We start from the raw sequence: 17,932 nt of genomic DNA, 5'->3' as shown, positions 1-17,932 counted from the left end.
TACACAGTTTCATCCTATCAGTTTCATTCTATCAGTTATCATTGTGTTGTATAAATGGGCATGTGATACAATGCTAACAATAAGATTATCAGGTGCTGTCAGTATTAAAGATTGCTCACCTGTGAGAATTCCTGTTAGTGAGAGGCAGGTAGTCTGTAATGGATATATAGATGAACCTCTTGGCCTTTTGGATCACATAGGATATGGCGTCGAGGTCTCTGGTCCTGTCTTTAGGGCAGAAGACATCTGGAGAGCTCTGCCGCAAAATGATAACAGACACTTATTAAAATCAGTGGAGAGTAGAGAACTGAAGCCCTCATGTCAATGCCAGGGCTATATACTGTAGATGCAATCAATCATTGTCATTGTCGTCATCATCATCACCACACTTCTTGGAGTATATCTTTGTCACAGCCTCTCTAAGAGTAAAATGATGATTTCTAAAGAGGTCATTAGTATTCGAACAGCAGCTTTACCTTCTCTCTACTTGTATCTCCCTAGAACTGATCCTGTCTCGATTTTATTTATTTATTGATATGTCTCACCCCCCTCTCTGCGTGTAAGCAGAATGTGGGTGTGTGTGATGAGAACAATGACAGATCACGGTTCACATGGATTGTTATCAATAGCTCCAATGATTAACGCTCCTCTGCATTTCAGAAATGTTAATCGACATGAAGGGATGGGCAAGCCTCATTTATAGCGAGCCAACCAAATGTTTTCTGTTGGAAGCAATGCCATCTTTCATCCAGTCAGCATACATAAAACATCGAACTGATGAGTTATAGCGAGCTGTATAAGAAATAACTTTTTCCACTTAACCGTCACCTCTCTTGAAAGTTATTACAACTGTGGGAGGACGTTGCAAATATTTACATCATATCAGGACTAATGAAAAGGTTGGAGCCAAGAAAAGTCTTCGCTAGGCATATAGTACCCATAAATATTGGCAATTTCTTATTGCTAGCAAGAAAAAAACCACAGAATTCCTAATCTCAGAACGGTATTAATTAATCGAATATAAAGATGAGCTTGTCTCTCAGAGTGATAAAAAAAAACATTGATACATTAGTAACGGCATGAGTTTTTCCCTGACTATATAACCAGACATGGAAAAACTCAAGGCCCTTGTTATAAGGTCACATCGTCAGGACAAACTCCTGGCCTTAAGTATAAAGCCATGGGTGAGAATGTTACTCACAGAGAGAAAGACCTCAGCCTTGGTGTTGTTGAAGAGAAGTGGGAGGTTTTCATCTTTGTTCCACAGGGCACTCAGCCTCTTGGACCAGATGGACGGTACAAAGTCCTTATACTGCAGCTGCCAGTAGAGGTTGAATACCCTGTGCAGGTCCAATGCCAGACAACTACAGTTGTAGATGATGATCCCCAGTTCTTTCATCTAAGAGACAACAAAGCAACAGATGTTGTAAGATGTTAGCACATGCCCCCAGGAACTTCACCCACACCCAACTTTACCCTTTCTCCACCCATCTCCTCTTCTTCTTCCTTCCCCCTTTCTCCTTTACTTCCATTCCCACCCTGTCCTCTCCTTCCATCTCCTACTCGCCATACTTCCATTTACCCTTCTCCCTTGTTCTTGTCTCCCCTCCACAGCTCAGTGCTTCTAGCCTCTTCAGCTCTGACCCCCCCATCCTCTCCTGCCCTCTTCTGGCCCTGGACAAGGCAAATAGTCCTCCAGGCACTTCCAATCACCAGGCCTCTCCTATCCCCTCTCACAGCTGGGTTTTTCAAGTGATGCCCTTTTCAAGCAAGGTTTTTTTTCAGAGAAGTGCTAAAGATAGGCAGGCTAGGTACAGTGAATGGGGTCACACTTTAATGAACTGTTGTACTTTTCCAGCTTTGAGCAGCACATGAAAGAATGTCCACATTTCCTTTTTGTCCCTACTCAATTAATTCAGTTTTCTGCCAACTATAAGGGTGCATTTGTTTCCTATTCAGTATGTTTGTGCAACATGAGCCAATTAATGTATGCTGTTCTCCTAGGGTAAATAGCAGTGTTTGAATAAATATTTATTGCTGAGTCATTGGACAAATCACCAGAGAAGATGGCTGTACACAGTCGCCTCAACATACCTGTCAAATATCAGAACTAAAAATCAAACAGATTCTGTGTACACAATTGGTTGGTAAAAGGGTTTACGTAATCAAGGTATGGAACATAGTCAAGATGAGGTGAACCTCATAGGTGGTCTCATTGAATTGGGTAAAAATGTTACAGAAATATACACAGGTACAGTAGATGAAATAATGTAGTGAATATACTAAGATACCGTAGACAGTGATCGCCAGTCCATGGTGGCACTGCCGATGTAGATGTGCTTCCTGTCCACCACCCAGAAAGAAGAGTGCAGGAAGCCTTTGGTCAGGGCAGTCATGTTAATGTAGTGCACCTCACCTACACAGGTGGGAAAAGACACAGAAAATGACAGAGATAGAAATCTCAACATTTGATGTATGTTAGTATTGTGTGTAAGATGGGAGTCATGATGTAATGTCCCTCCTCGAGGGTAAGTGTCAAGACTATATGAATGCGCTGCAATAAAAGTAATTTCCACTACCAATAGTAATGATATACACAGTATTTTCTATAAAAAGTGGCAATATACAGTACCAGTTAAAAGTTTGGACACACCTACTCATTCAAGTGTTTTTCTTTATTTTTTACTATTTTCTACATTGTAGAATAATAGTGAAGACATCAAAACTATGAAATAACACATTTGAATCATGTAGTAACCAAAAAAGTGTAAAACAAATCCAAATATATTTTATATTTGAGATTCTTCAAAGTAGCCACCCTTTGCCTTGATAACAGCTTTGCACACTCTTGGGAATCTCTCAACCAGCTTCACATGGAATGCTTTTCCAACAGTCTTGAAGGAGTTCCCACATATGCTGAGCACTTGTTGGCTGCTTTTCCTTCATGCTGCGGTCCAACTCATCCAAAACCATCTCAATTGAGTTGAGGTTGGGTGATTGTGGAGGCCAGGTCATCTGATGCAGCACTCCATCACTCTCCTTCTTGGTCGAAAAGCCTTTACACAGCCTGAAGCATTTATTTGGGCTGCACTTTCTGAGGTTGGTAACTCTAATGAACTTATCCTCTGCAGTAGAGGTAACTCTGGGTCTTCCTTTCCTGTGGCGGGCCTCATGAGAGCAAGTTTCATCATAGCGCTTGATGGTTTTTGCGACTGCACATTTATCTTTGCTTATTTGAGCTGTTCTTGCCATAATATGGACTTGGTCTCTTACCAAATAGGGCTATCTTCTGCATACCACCGCTACCTTGTCACAACACAACTGATTGGCTCAAACAAATTAAGAAAATAGTAAAAATAAAGAAAAATCCTGGAATGAGTTGGTTTGTCCAAACTTTTGACTGGTACTGTATATGGAAAGTAAATGTAGCTGTAACTCTGTTGTTGTGGGTTACATCATGACTCACTCAGACGAGAGAGGCTCTTGAGCTCTACAGAGTCGATCATTCCACTAGCTATCTTCAAATTGACTCCCTTCTTCTTCAGCCCCTGCAGTCTTTGCAGCAAAGCCTGACCCTGTAAGCAAGAACACAATCAATAGCATCACCATAGGTCATCACATTCTGGTGTGTACTGGATGTGTTTTATAGGGGATGTTTCGAAAATTCCTAACATGGTGGGAAAATTACATACGAGCAGTGTCCAATTCTCCAAATCGTCATTCATGGATATACCCCTCCACATGAGTATACACATTCAGGGATATACCCCTCCACATGAGTATACACATTCAGGGATATACCGCTACACATGAGGATACACATTCAGGGATATACACCACTACACATGAGGATACACATTCAGGATATACCGCTACACATGAGGATACACATTCAGGGATATACCGCTACACATGAGGATACACATTCAGGGATATACCACTACACATGAGGATACACATTCAGGGATATACCCCTACACATGAGGATACACATTCAGGGATATACCCCTACACATGAGGATACACATTCAGGGATTATACCCTACACATGAGGATACACATTCAGGGATATACCCCTACACATGAGGATACACATTCAGGGATATACCCCTACACCATGAGGATACACATTCAGGGATATACCCCTACACATGAGGATACACATTCAGGGATATACCCCTACACATGAGGATACACATTCAGGGATATACCACTACACATGAGTATACATATTCAGGGAGCATAAAGCATAGCCATGCTCTGAAATAACATGTTACACATTCAGGTCCCCTGTCCATTTTTAAACTGAGGTTTCATTTCAGTGGAGCACAGGAAACAATTGCTGCAGGCTAAAGCGATTAGTTTTGCATAGCCTGGAGGCACCTTTTCGGGTCAAACTGCCAAGGCGAGCAATTAGGCATGACACTAATTACACTGAACAAAAAATAAAAATCTAAAGTGTTGTTTCATGAGCTAAAATAAAAGATCCCAGAAATGTTCTCTATGCACATAAAGCTTATTTCTTTAAAATGTTGTGCACAAATTTGTTTAAATCCCTGTTAGTGAGCATTTCTCCTTGGCACCGATAATCCATTCTCCTGACAGGTGTGTCATATCAAGAAACTGATTAAAATGCATGATCATTACACAGGTTAAGCGTGTGCTGGGGACAATAAAAGGCCACTCTAAAATGTAGTTTCGTCACACAACACAATACCACAGGGAGCGTGCAATTGACATGCTGACTGCAGGAATGTCCAGCAGAGCTGTTGACAGAGAATTGAATGTTCATTTGTCTACCATGAACTGCCTCCAACGTCGTTTCAGAGAATTTGGCAGTAAGTCCAACCGGCCTCACAACTGCAGACCACATGTAACTTCGCCAGCCCAGGACCTCCATATCCGGCTTCTACACTTGCGGGATTGTTTGAGACCAGCCACCCGGACAGCTGATGAAACTGTGAGTTTGCACAACTGAAGAATTTCAGCACAAACTCTCAGAAACTGTCTCAGGGAAGCTCATGTGTGTGCTCGTCGTCCTCACCAGGGTCTTGACTTGACTGCAGTTCGGAGTCGTAACCGACTTCAGTGGGCAAATGCTCACCTTCGATGGCCACTGGCACGCTGGAGAAGAGTGCTCTTCACAGATGAATCTCGGTTTCAACTGTACCGGGCAGATGGCAGACAGCGTGTATGGGGTCGTGTGGGCTAGCGGTTTGCTGATGTCAATGTTGTGAGCAGAGTGCCCCATGGTGGCGGTGGGGTTATGGTATGGGCAAGCTGAAGCTACAGACAAAAAAACACAATTGCATTTTATCTATGGCAATTTGAATGCACAGAGATACAGTGGCGAGATCCTGAGGCCCATTGTCATGCATCATAATGCATGGCCCCATGTCACAAGGATCTGTACACAATTCCTGGAAGCTGAAAATGTCCCATTTCTTCCATGGCATGCATACTCACCAGACATGTCACCCATTGAGCCTGTTTGGGATGCTCTGGATCGACATGTACAACAGCGTGTTCCAATTTCCGCCAATATCCAACAACTTCACACAGCTATTGAAGAGGAGTGGGACAACTTTCCACAGGCCACAATCAACAGCGTGATCAACTCTATGCAAAGGAGATTTGTTGCGCTGCATGAGGCAAATTGTGGTCACACCAGATACTGACTGGATTTCTGATCCACGATCCTACCTTTTTTTAAAGACATTGGTGACGAACAGATGCATATTCCCAATCATGTAAAATCCATAGATTAGGGCCTAATGAATTTATTTCAATTGACAGATGTCCTTCTATGAATTGTAACTCAGTAAAATCTTTGAAATTGTTGCATGTTGCATTTATATTTTTGTTCAGTTTAACTAAACACCAGTGGGTAGATACAAGGGGCTGTCCAAAACTCAAGGCTGCCATTTTAGCCAAACCCAAGTGTAAGTTTAACCTCAGTATAAGCAGGGCTGTTTGGGTGCTAATGGCTGTCAGCTGTTTTGGAGTCTGCCTGTGTGCCAACACAGTGGATGGGCTCAGCTTTGCCTGCAACCTAGGACTACTAATGGCACATTCTGGCAGAAAGAGGACATACCTAGCCTGCATATGTCTATAAATACAATGTGTGAGGTATGGATAAGACTGGGCTTAAAGTAACTGTCCAGTGTTTCCAGATTTCTATGAAATAGGACCTCTACTTATTTACAATATGAGTGAAAATGTTTTCTGAGTGAAAATGTTTTCTTTCCCAATGTTTTTAATTAAGCATGTTAAAAATCAGCTTTTCTGTGTTGGAATGGTGCTGCGTACCCCAAACAACAGAATGGTGTGGGCGTATACCGGTCATAAAAAATATTCACACGTGTAGACCGCTGATTGGCCAGCTCATCCTCCTCTAGACTGCTGATTGGCCAGTTCATCCCCCTCAGGAGGATGACATCATGCAGCAAGCATTTTTTAAACAGTCTGTTTGAGATAAAAGATTGAGGTGGGGATATTTTAGAGTTTTTTTTCTCTCCAATGTATGCATTGGCCACAAATACAGGTATAGGATGAGTCAACAACATTATTTGGGTATTAGTTAACAGAATATGAACGTTTAAAAGTGAGATTTTCACTGGCTGATCTTTGAAGCTTCTCATAGAAAGCAAGTCAAAGCAGGTGGAATAAGGTGAAAAATATGTCATTTTGTATTCTAGGTCAAAGAACAGTTATGAGCATCTGGTTTTGCTGACAAGAAAAAGACCATTAGTAACACTGCAACGTAAAGTAAGCATTATGGCTAGGTGTGATAACCCACGTACCAGTGAATGGCAAGACAATTGACAATTAGACTATAGTTGCTATATTTTAATGTGAAAATAGGAGAAAAATAATTCAGGTTCAATAGAGATTAATTACATACATCTTTATGTGCACTAACTAATATCATATGCAAATAAAACATGTGGTTCAACACATTAACTAGATCTCTAACTAAATATAAATATAATAGATAAATATAATACCCACTGCTAGTAGCCATGTATTCATCCAACAGTAAATGTAATGTCCTAAAAATGTTTTAGTCATGTAATCTTGGATGAAATCTTTATCAGCGCTCATTGACGAAGCATTGAGAAGAATGCTCAGTTGGGCATCAGTCCAAAACGATCGTTCAAAACAATATTGTGAAGAAACATGCAACCCAAGAACAGCAGCAGGCCCCAGAGAGGGCACAGGCGCAGGGGCAGGGCAGACACTTTCATTACAGGATTCATGTTTGACCAAATCATGGTTTTAGACGGCCCAAAAATACGATTTCTGAGTGAAATTACAATGTAGAATGTGCTCTTTCTACATTTATAGGCACCCTTTCCGTTTCCTACGATCCATGATCTTGGCTGTCTAACTGATGATGGGGTCGGAGTGGGTCTTTTTGCTGATGTCTCGTTTGACTTTGAATGTGCGTTTGTGTGACCTCAGCCAACTGTTCAGCCAAATGCTCATTATAGATTAGGATAACAGAGAAATTATGCAAAAATCTTTATTTTTTTTACTTAACAGGCCAATGGGCTGCCATGTCACCTTTTTCATTGTTTTATTTTTATACTGTTTATATAAACATATTTATTTTCAATTTTGACCAGCTTACCCAAGAAAAAAATGGTTCGGACATCTGGCACTTGCCAGAATTGCCAGATGGCCAATCGAACCCTTCTAATGACTCACTTGGCCTGGGGGGCTACCTGATTGGTTGTTGTGCTTACCTGCCTAGAAGATGGTAGGAAGCTTGATTCAGTGTCAGATGAGTTCAGGTTCCATTGTGGTGACACAATCTCCACAGAACGACCAGCCACGGCCAGGTCCAGTAGGCTGTGCAGCCCAGCAGAGAGGTTGAGGTGGGCCGTACCATTCTCAGAGAAGGTGACATCTTCTGGAATATTCTCCACAAGCACTACCCTGTGATTGTAAAAGAGTGAAAAACATCCCATGTAATAAAGACAAATGGCTGTTTTTCAGGTTTGTAATGAAAAAGACCTGAAAGCCAGAGAACTTTCATTAAATAATCCCCCAAAAGGTTCTTTCTAACAGATGAATTTACAGCACATTGATGTGTAGTTTGAGTCTTCAAGAGCCAATTATGTCCGTCTGTATTAGCCACAGAATCATCCGTAACTTGTGCAGCTGCCAAGGAAGGTTGTAAAAATTTGATTATTTTCATTGACTTTCACCTATGATTACCTCCTGCACTATGTTTGAGATTGAGAACACTTTCCGTCTGGGCATTATCACTGAGATAGATTTTAGGGGTGAATAGAAGAGTGGCTGAACTGCCTTCTAACAAGAACACCATGGCAGAGCTCTTACTGAACTTTAATACATTTTCAAGGGCATCATTCTCCCCATATGCTTTCAAGTAAAGTGAATTTTAGTATCATAAATGTAATGGAAATGAGACATTAATGGCAAAAATATTTCTATACCCAGCCAGTGAAGTCCGAAGACCAATAGTCAGTCATCAAGCCTGGGTTCAAATAGTACTTGTTTTCTTTGAAATACTTCAAGCAGTAGATTCAGTCTGCTTGGATGGACAGGGTTTGCAGTTTTGGGATTATTCCATTAGTTCCATTGCACCAGTTAAGCTCAATTAATTACAGTTAAAGTATTTTAAAGAATTTGAACCCAGGTCGTAGTTTTTCTTTACCCTACCGATACATTTCAGAAACACTTTATGTACTTGTTTCTATTGTGTCTCCAGTAATTTATCCAGGCCTTATTGAAACAGGCAACCTGACAACAAACACGCAACACAGTCCTAACCGACACCGAAGTATCTATTTTAATATGCATAGGCAGCACAATGCACGTCAAACTGTGTGCTATGCCACAAAAACATCATAACTAATTGATCATAGCTAATTTAACGCAATCTTCCAAGAATGTGCCACATTTTCCAAGAAAGTTCAGTCCAGCTATCGTGTCATTTGGGTGACAAAGAATTGTTCCCTGCTGTCCTTAATGTTTAAAACCCCATTCTAGCCCGGCAGGTAAACATATTGGATTTAATGTGTCAGGATGAGTACTTTAGACACACTGCATGCTATATCAAGCCTGAATGGCTCCTGCTTTATCTTGCCAGGTCATTGATTCATACCGATCCAATGCTGAGCACACATTCTTCATGCTGGGAATTGGTTCAATATTGGAGGAAAACACAGTAAATCATATAAAGCAGTAATGGGGTGAACGCAGTGAATGGTGAACGCAGACAACAATTCATTTCCTGGCCCTGGTTGATTCAGCAAGCTGATGGAATATTGACAATATTGAACTGACAGGTGATGAGACAGAAACATTGACTTACTGACTAACCACTTTATTCAGGTCACGATGTTGGAGAAAGATGAAGAATATGGTAAGGTAAGGACACTGAGCTGTTCAAATGTTCCATAATGAAAGCACAACATATCCCAAAGAGCATGGTAGTCAAATAAATGTATGTGAAATGAACTTGGATTGATTTAGGTCAGGATCAACAAAGTATTGTAGATTATTCTGCTAGCTTTCAATCTCTAAAACATGTATTGCCAAATGCAATAACATGCAATAAACAAACACTGAAAATAGCATGCATTATCACTCCATGCATTATTTACCACTAGAATTAGAAATACGAAAGGGGCACCACAGCAAATAGGACAGATCGCTCATAATAACTATCACATAATGAAAAAAGCAGGGAAATGGAAAACCAGGTAAGGGGAACACGTAATCTTAATAAAAAACAATAAACACAACCCATTTCCCTCAGAAAATCATGCATGGGGATTCTATATGCCTGTAGACAGCAAGCACGTTAGTGTAAAATGAGAATAAGAAGAACATTTGTTTCTGCACTAAGGCAGTCCATTGATTTATTCACAGTCAGTGCGAATTACCCCACACTCCCCATGTGCAGCCATGTGTGTTATTTGGACTGCAGGTGGAGGATCCATAATTCACGTACAGTGCATCTGGAAAGTATTCAGACCCATTGACTTTTTCAACATTTTATGTTACAACCTTATTCTAAAATGGATACCCCATAGTGACAAACAAAAACTGTTTTTTAGAATTTGTTGCAAATTCATAAAAAATAACAAACTTAAAAACTACATTTACATAAGTATTCAGACCCTTTACTCAGTACTTTGTTGAAGCACCTTTGGCAGCGATTACAGCCTTGAGTCTTCTTGGGTATGACGCTACATGTTTGGCACACCTGTATTTGTTGAGTTGCTGCCACCACCAAGCTTCACCGTAGGGATAGTGCCAGGTTTCCTCCAGACATGACACTTGGCATTCAGGCCAAAGAGTTCAATCTTGGTTTCATCAGACTAGAGAATCTTGTTTCTCATGGTCAGGGTCCTTTAGGTGCCTTTTGGCAAACTCCAAGTGGGCTGTCATGTGCCTTTTACTGAGGAGTGGCTTCCATCTGGCCACTCTACCATAAAGGCCTGATTGGTGGAGTGCTGCAGAGATGGTGGTCCTTCTGGAAGGTTCTCCCATCTCCACAGTGGAACTCTGGAGCTCTGTCAGAGTGACCATCGGGTTCTTCTACCACGATTGCTCAGTTTGGCCGGGCGGCCAGGTCTAGGAAGTCTTGGTGGTGCCAAACTTCTTCCATTTAAGACTGATGGAGGCCACTGTGTTCTTGGGGACATTCAATGCTGCAGAAAGTTTTCGGTACCCTTCCCCAGATCTGTGCCTCGACCCAATCCTGTCTCGGAGCACTACGGACAATTCCTTCGACCTCATGGCTTGGTTTTTGCTTTGACATGCACTGTCACCTGTGGGACCTTATATAGACAGGCGTGTGCCTTGCCAAATCATGTCCAATCAATTGAATTTACCACAGGTGGACTCCAATGAAGTTGTAGAAACATCAAGGATGATCAATGGAAACAGGATGCACCTGAGCTCAATTTTGAGTCTCATAGCAAAGTGTCTGAATACTTAGGTAAATAATGTCTAAAAACCTGTTTTTTCTGGAGCAGACTGGAGCAGACTGCCATGTTAAATGGTAGAAGCTATTTTGATAGCAGCATCCAAGGCTCTGTGAATGTTACCCATGTACAGTGCCTTCAGAAAGTATTCATAACGCTTGACTTATAACACATTTTGTTGTGTTACAGTGTGAAATCAAAATGGATTACATTTAAAAAAAATCCTACCCATCTACAGACAATACCTCATAATGACAAAGTGAAAGCATGTTTTTAGAAATACAGAAATATCTAATTTACGTAAGTATTCACACCCCTGAGTGAATACCTGTTAGAATCACCTTCGGCCACTATTACAGCTTTGAGTCTTTCTGGGAAAGTCACTAAGATTTTTGTACAATATTTGCACATTATTATTTTAAAAATTCTTCAAGCTCTGACAAGTTGGTTGTTGATCATTGCTAGACAGCCATTTTCATGTCTTCCCATAGATTTTCAATCTGATTTCAGTAAAAACTATAACTAGGCCACTCAGGGACATTCAATGTTGTCTTGGTAAGCAACTCCAGTGTATATTTGACCTTGTGTTTAAGGTCAATGTCCTGCTGAAAGGTGAATTTGTCTCCCTGTGTTTATTGGAAACCAGACAATCAGATTTTGCCTGTGCTTAGCTCCATTCCGTTTCTTTTTATCCTAAAAAATTCCCTAGTTCTTGCCGATGACAAGCACACCCATAACATGATGAAGCCACCACCATGCTTGAAATGATGAAGAGTGGTACTCAGTAATGTGTTAGATTTACCCCAAACATAACACTTTGATTTCAGGAAATAAAGTAAATTTCTTTGCCACATTTTTTGCAGTTTTACTTTAATGCCTTATTGCAAACAGGATGCATGTTTTGGAATATTTGTATTCTGTACAGGCTTCCATCTTTTCACTCTGTCATTTAGGTTAGTATTATGGAGTAACTACAATGTTGTTGATCCATCCTCAGTTCTCTCTTATCACTGCAATTAAACTCTGGCCTCATGGTGAAATCCCTGAGTCGTTTCCTTCCTCTCCGGCAACTGAGTTTGGAAGGACACCTGTACCTTTGTAGTTGTTGTGACTGGGTGTATTGATCTACACCATCCAGAGTGTAATTAATAACTTCACCGTGATCAAGGGAATATTCAATGTCTGCTTTCTTATTTTTTACCCATCCACCAATAGGTGCCCTTCTTTGCGAGGCATTGGAAAACATCCCTGGTCTTTGTAGTTGAATCTGTGTTTGAAATTCACTGCTCGACTGAGGGACCTTACAGATAATTTTATGTGTGGGGTACAGAGATTAGTCATTCAAAAATCATGTTAAACACTATTATTGCACACAGAGTGAGTCTACACAACTTATTATGTGACTTTTTAAGCACATGTTTACTCCTGAACTTATTTATACTTGATATAACAATCTCAAGACATCTCAGCTTTTCATTTTTAATTCATACATTTCAATATAAAAATAAACATAATTACACTTTGACGTTATGGGGTACTGTGTGTAGGCCAGTTACACAAAATCTCAATTTAATCCATTTTTAATTCAGGCTATAACACAAGAAAATGTGGAAAAAGTCAAGGGCTTTGAATACTTTCTGAAGGAACTGCATGATGAATGACTAGATATGCTTGTTATAAAAGTCATAAAAAAGGTATTGTTATTATGCATTATTGTAATGCAATTAGAAATGTCTCTGATATATTGTTGAGAAATAACTCAAATACAGAGAAATGAGGATAAATTTCCGGAAAAAAATGTAAGAATATCACGGCCTGGGCCTGACCCTGGGGCTTCGTTGAGTTACAATACTGCTGTGGCTTAGACAATTCATTCATTCACACTCCAGATGCTGGCAGAACTTTGAGACTGTCTGGTTACTGTAAGTACATGACCAAGGTAGAGTGTCTTGGATGCTACCGACTGAAGGTCTGCCAGAAAAAAATAAACAGATCGTTAATTTATAGGGCACTGGGTGCATAGACCGACTGCCTATGAGACTGATTGCACTGGTACTCAGTAGCCAAAAATACATGTTTGACAAACTGTGCTTATGCCCCTTGATTCATTATACACTATATGACATGAAAATAATATTTTTGTGGGGACTTACATGTATAATGTCACGTATGAAGTACATAAACATAGTGTAAGGCCAGTGATAAGAATGTTAACCAGGGACACTGCGACTTCAGCGTTAGACTCAATGTTTAATGTCGGAGTGCTACACAATTTATATGTGACAAGATCCCATGTGGCTCAGTTGGTAGAGCATGGTGCTTGCAACGCCGGGGTTGTGGTTTTGATTCCCACAGGGGAGCAGTATGCACTCCCCCCCCCCCCCCCCCCCCCCAAATAAAATACTGGAAGTTGCTCTGGATAAGAGTGTCTGCTAAATGACGTAAATGTAGAAAAATTAGGCAAGAGTGTGGTTCCTTCTCCCATGGAAGAATTACCCATGAACTTTTGCTCCTCTTCCAAGAGCCAGAATAACATTTCAAAATAAGATTCCCACACATGATGTTGTCACAATAAAGGTCCCATAGTACTCTTACCGTGGGAAAAGAAACTTCCATGTTTCAGAACAGCAATGTAGAAAACTGTCAAATTTGGGAACAATGTAGCTTAATTTCTATAGTCACGTAACAACATAGAACATAAGTGCTTGTTTTGTCTTTCAGTCTTTTTGTACATTTGTTTTTTGTGTACTTCACACCAAAGTCTCTGAAATGGTTAGACAATGTAACCAGCCTGTGCCCCGGTAATGGGGACTGCCCAAAGTCCAGTGGGGGACAGCATGACTGTGTGGATCTGCACAGTAGCATTTGACATTGTTCGTTTTTCGTTGTTTGGCCACAGGACAGGCAGTTGAAGATCAGCTGTCATATCCAGCTACAGTTTGTTTACCTGTACCTTTGTCTCTGTAAAGTGTGTGTGCATGGCGTGTACACGGTGGTGTTAGAGAGTGGTGTCTCGAAGTCTGCTCTCCTCTGTGACTTTGCCTGTCATATGTGCTGCAGCTGGGGAAACGCCCGCCATGGCTGTCGTACGGGCTAGGTGATGGCGGTCGTCTTCTCGGGTAGAACTTGTCGACTGGGTAAACCTCTTGGTGGCGATGGCTGTAGCACCTAGTGGAGGCTGCTGAGGGGAGAACGGCTCATAAGAATGGCTGGAGCATAGCGAATGGAATGGCATCAAACCATGTGTTTGATGTATTTGATACCATTCCACCTATTCCGCTCCAGCCATTACCACGAGCCCGTCCTCCCCAATTAAGGTGCAACCAACCTCCTGTGGTGGCACGTCCCGCAGAGGTCAGCTCTGGCACGCTCACACAGGGGAGTTGTCCTGTATGAGGCAGATCTAGAGGGGCGCTCAAGGGAATGAACATTAGTGTTTCTTTTTAAGTTAGTGTGTGTCAGAAAGGCTACCGCTGACTGAAGTTTGTCTACTACATGGGTGAGTACATCAAGTTGGGCTGCAGCCTTCACTTTCTACGTTTAAACTCGGAAAAAACAGAGATGCTTGTTCTAGGTCCCAAGAAACAAAGAGATCTTCTGTTGAATCTGACAATTAATCTTGATGGTTGTAAAGTCGTCTCAAATAAAACTGTGAAGGACCTCGGCGTTACTCTGGACCCTGATCTCTCTTTGGACGAACATATCAAGACTGTTTCAAGGACAGCTTTTTTCCATCTAAGTAACGTTGCAAAAATCAGAAACTTTCGGCAGAAAAATGTATCCATGCTTTTGTTACTTCTAGGTTAGACTACTGCAATGCTCTACGTCTCAGGATGGTAAGTTGGTGGTTGAAGATATCCCTCTAGTGGTGTGGGGGCTGTGCTTTGGCAAAGTGGGTGGGGTTATATCCTTCCTGTTTGGCCCTGTCCGGGGGTATCATCGGATGGGGCCACAGTGTCTCCTGATCCCTCCTGTCTCAGCCTCCAGTATTTATGCTGCAGTAGTTTATGTGTCGGGGGGCTAGGGTCAGTTTGTTATATCTGCAGTACTTCTCCTGTCGTATCTGTACCTGTGGTAAATTTAAGTATGCTCTCTCTAATTCTTCTCTTCTCTCTTTCTTCTCTCTCTCTGGAGGACCTGAGCCTAGGACTATGCTTCAGGACTACCTGGCATGATGACTCCTTGCTGTCCCAGTCCACCTGGCCGTGCTGCTGCTCCAGTTTCAACTGTTCTGCCTGCGGCTATGGAACCCTGCCCTGTTCGCCGGACGTGCTACCTGTCCCAGACCTGCTGTTTTCAACTCTCTAGAGACCGCAGGAGCGGTAGAGATACTCTTAATGATCGGCTATGAAAAGCCACTGACATTTACTCCTGAGGTGCTGACTTGCTGCACCCTCGAAAACGACTGTGATTAATTTATTTGACCATGCTGGTCATTTATGAACATTGAACATCTTGGCCATGTTCTGTTATAATCTCCATCCGGCACAGCCAGAAGAGGACTGGCCACCCCTCATAGCCTGGTTCCTCTCTGGTTTCTTCCTAGGTTTTGGCCTTTCTAGGGAGTTTTTCCTAGCCACCGTGCTCTACACCTGCATTGCTTGCTGTTTGGGGTTTTAGGCTGGGTTTCTGTACAGCACTTTGAGATATCAGCTGATGTAAGAAGGGCTATATAAATACATTTGATTTGATTTGATTGTACGTATAGGGCCTTGCCTTCAGAGAAATACCTTATTTTCTTGGTTTAGTCCCCCACCACCAAAAAAAGATAGCATCTGTTTGCATGTGTACCAAGTTACTTTTCACTACTGCTGACCATGATTACTTCAAGTTTAGATAGCTGGAGGGTTTGGCTGGCCGGGATGTCCTTGTCCCATTGCGCTCTAGGGACTCCTGTGGAGGGCCGGGTGCATGCACGCGGACACGGTCGCCAGTTGTACGTGTTTCCTCCAATACATTGGTGTGGCTGGCTTCTGGGTTAAGTGAGCAGTGTGGCTTGGCACGGTTGTGTTTCAGAGAATGGATGGCTCTCAACCTTCGCCTCTCCTGAGTCCATAAGGGAGTTGCAGTGATGGGACAAGACTGTAACTACCAATTGGAAAAAGTATTGAGTGCATAAAGCATTGTCCATAGTACTCGTGGCAAAACTCACTGAGCTAGCTCGCTAATAAATTAAAATCCACAATCCAGCATGGAGTTTGCTCTCATTCTTCTTGAATGAATCACCAGCTGCCACTAATTTGTAAGGCCGATAACAATGTAAACTAGAGACACTGCGACTTTAGCCTGGCTGACGTGACCCAGGTGACTCACAGTGCAGGGAGAACTGTGAGTTGTGTGTGACACACTGGTCTGGAAAGGAGGCTGTTTGTTAATGCAATATTTTCTCAGAAATTGTCCGAAGGGTTTGATTTTTTCTCTCAAATGTAGAAAAAAATCCTCAGGGGTTGAGTTCTCTCGTTGTTTGGATTTGAAAATCCAACCATTGTATGGAAGGGGGCAGTACTCTGGGGCTGTGTACTGTAGCTGTGTGTGTGGGTGTTTGAGTGAGAAAGACACAGGAGGGCCAACCAGCGCAGACCCCTTAATTATATATATACATTATGCTGACAACATCGAAGAGCCATTCCAGACTTTCAAAGTGAGGTGTTAGCCAGACTACTGTGACTTCAGTGTTTGATGTTTAATATCAGAGTACTACACAACTTATACGGGACAAAATTATAACATGAGCCAAGAGCATGGCTCCTATTTTCACTCCAAACTCAAGCATTCATTATCCATGAACAATGTTCCCTCAAATCTTTTGGGGCACTGAGCAAATTTCAGGTCTGCTGAGCGCAAACTTGAACATTGTGAATATTCGGTGGAACTTCTGGTGCACATTTACTGTGAAACTGAAGCTGTACATGCTTTAAGTTACAGTTATAACAGTGGCTGAGTAGGCTACTGTGGCTATTTGATCATAATGTAGGCCTATCAGAGTGGCTTACCACCAAAAACAATGGAGAAAATGCATCTCATAACATTTTAACACGGAAATAGCTTTTTCTATCATTCAGCCTACAGCAGTAGCCAATGTGTGGTGTTCAATGTAGATCTACGTTCAATGAAACGTTTGGAAAAAACATGCATTAACCTGTTTATCCACTTGTCCTTCAGACAAGGAGGTGACTAAACATGTGTTGTTTGATACAAGAAACAACTACAAAATACCATTTATTATTATCATGTGGTGGAAAAGGTACTCAATTGTCATTTTATCAGGTAAGTTGACTGAGAACACATTCTCATTTACAGCAACAACCTGGGGAATAGTTACAGGGGATGAATGAGTCAATTATAAACTGGGGATTATTAGGTGACTGTGATGGTTTGAGGGCCAGATTGGGAATATAGCCAGGACACCAGGGTTAACACCTATACTTTTACAATGAGTGCCATGGGATCTTTAATGACCTCAGAGAGTCAGGACACCTGTTTAACATCCCATCCAAAAGAAAGCACCCTACACAGGGCAGTGTCTCCAATCACTGCCCTGTGGCATTGGGATATTTTTTAGACCAGAGGAAAGAGTGCCTCCTACTGGCCCTCCAACACCACTTCCAGCAACATCTGATCTCCCATCCAGGGACTGACCAGGACCAACCCTGCTTAGCTTCAGAAGCAAGCCAGCAGTGGTATGCAGGGTGGTATGCTGCTGGTACTTGAGTAAAAGTAAAGATACCTTAATAGAAAATGACTCAAGTAAAAGTGAAAGTCACCCAGTAAAATACTACTTGAGTAAAAGTAAAAAAATATTTTGTTTTAAATATACTTAAATGGAATTTCTCAAATGTACTTAAGTATCAAAAGTAAAAATAAAAGTATAAACCAGTTCCAATTCCTTATATTAAGCAAAGCAGACGGCACCATTTTTTTTTACGGATAGCAAGGGGCACACTCAGACATAATTTACAAAGAAA

At 41.6% G+C, this 17,932-nt stretch overlaps 1 protein-coding gene across 1 annotated transcript in view; it reads right to left on the bottom strand.

Annotated features, from left to right (window-relative positions):
* The window catches only part of LOC111977354 (inactive phospholipase D5), a 53,541-nt gene that overhangs the window by 4,426 nt on the left and 31,183 nt on the right, over positions 1-17,932 (bottom strand). Inside the window, exons 3-7 of the mRNA XM_024006739.2 lie at positions 7,749-7,941; positions 3,467-3,575; positions 2,292-2,416; positions 1,202-1,399; positions 120-256 (exon numbers count right to left, since the gene is read on the bottom strand). Of these exons, the coding sequence (XP_023862507.1) occupies positions 120-256; positions 1,202-1,399; positions 2,292-2,416; positions 3,467-3,575; positions 7,749-7,941 (762 nt within the window). The remainder of the gene's footprint in view (positions 1-119; positions 257-1,201; positions 1,400-2,291; positions 2,417-3,466; positions 3,576-7,748; positions 7,942-17,932) is intronic.

This window comes from Salvelinus sp. IW2-2015, linkage group LG18, assembly GCF_002910315.2.
Source record: "Salvelinus sp. IW2-2015 linkage group LG18, ASM291031v2, whole genome shotgun sequence".
Classification (NCBI taxonomy): Eukaryota; Metazoa; Chordata; class Actinopteri; order Salmoniformes; family Salmonidae; genus Salvelinus; species Salvelinus sp. IW2-2015.
This window is presented reverse-complemented; position numbering and strand designations above follow the sequence as displayed.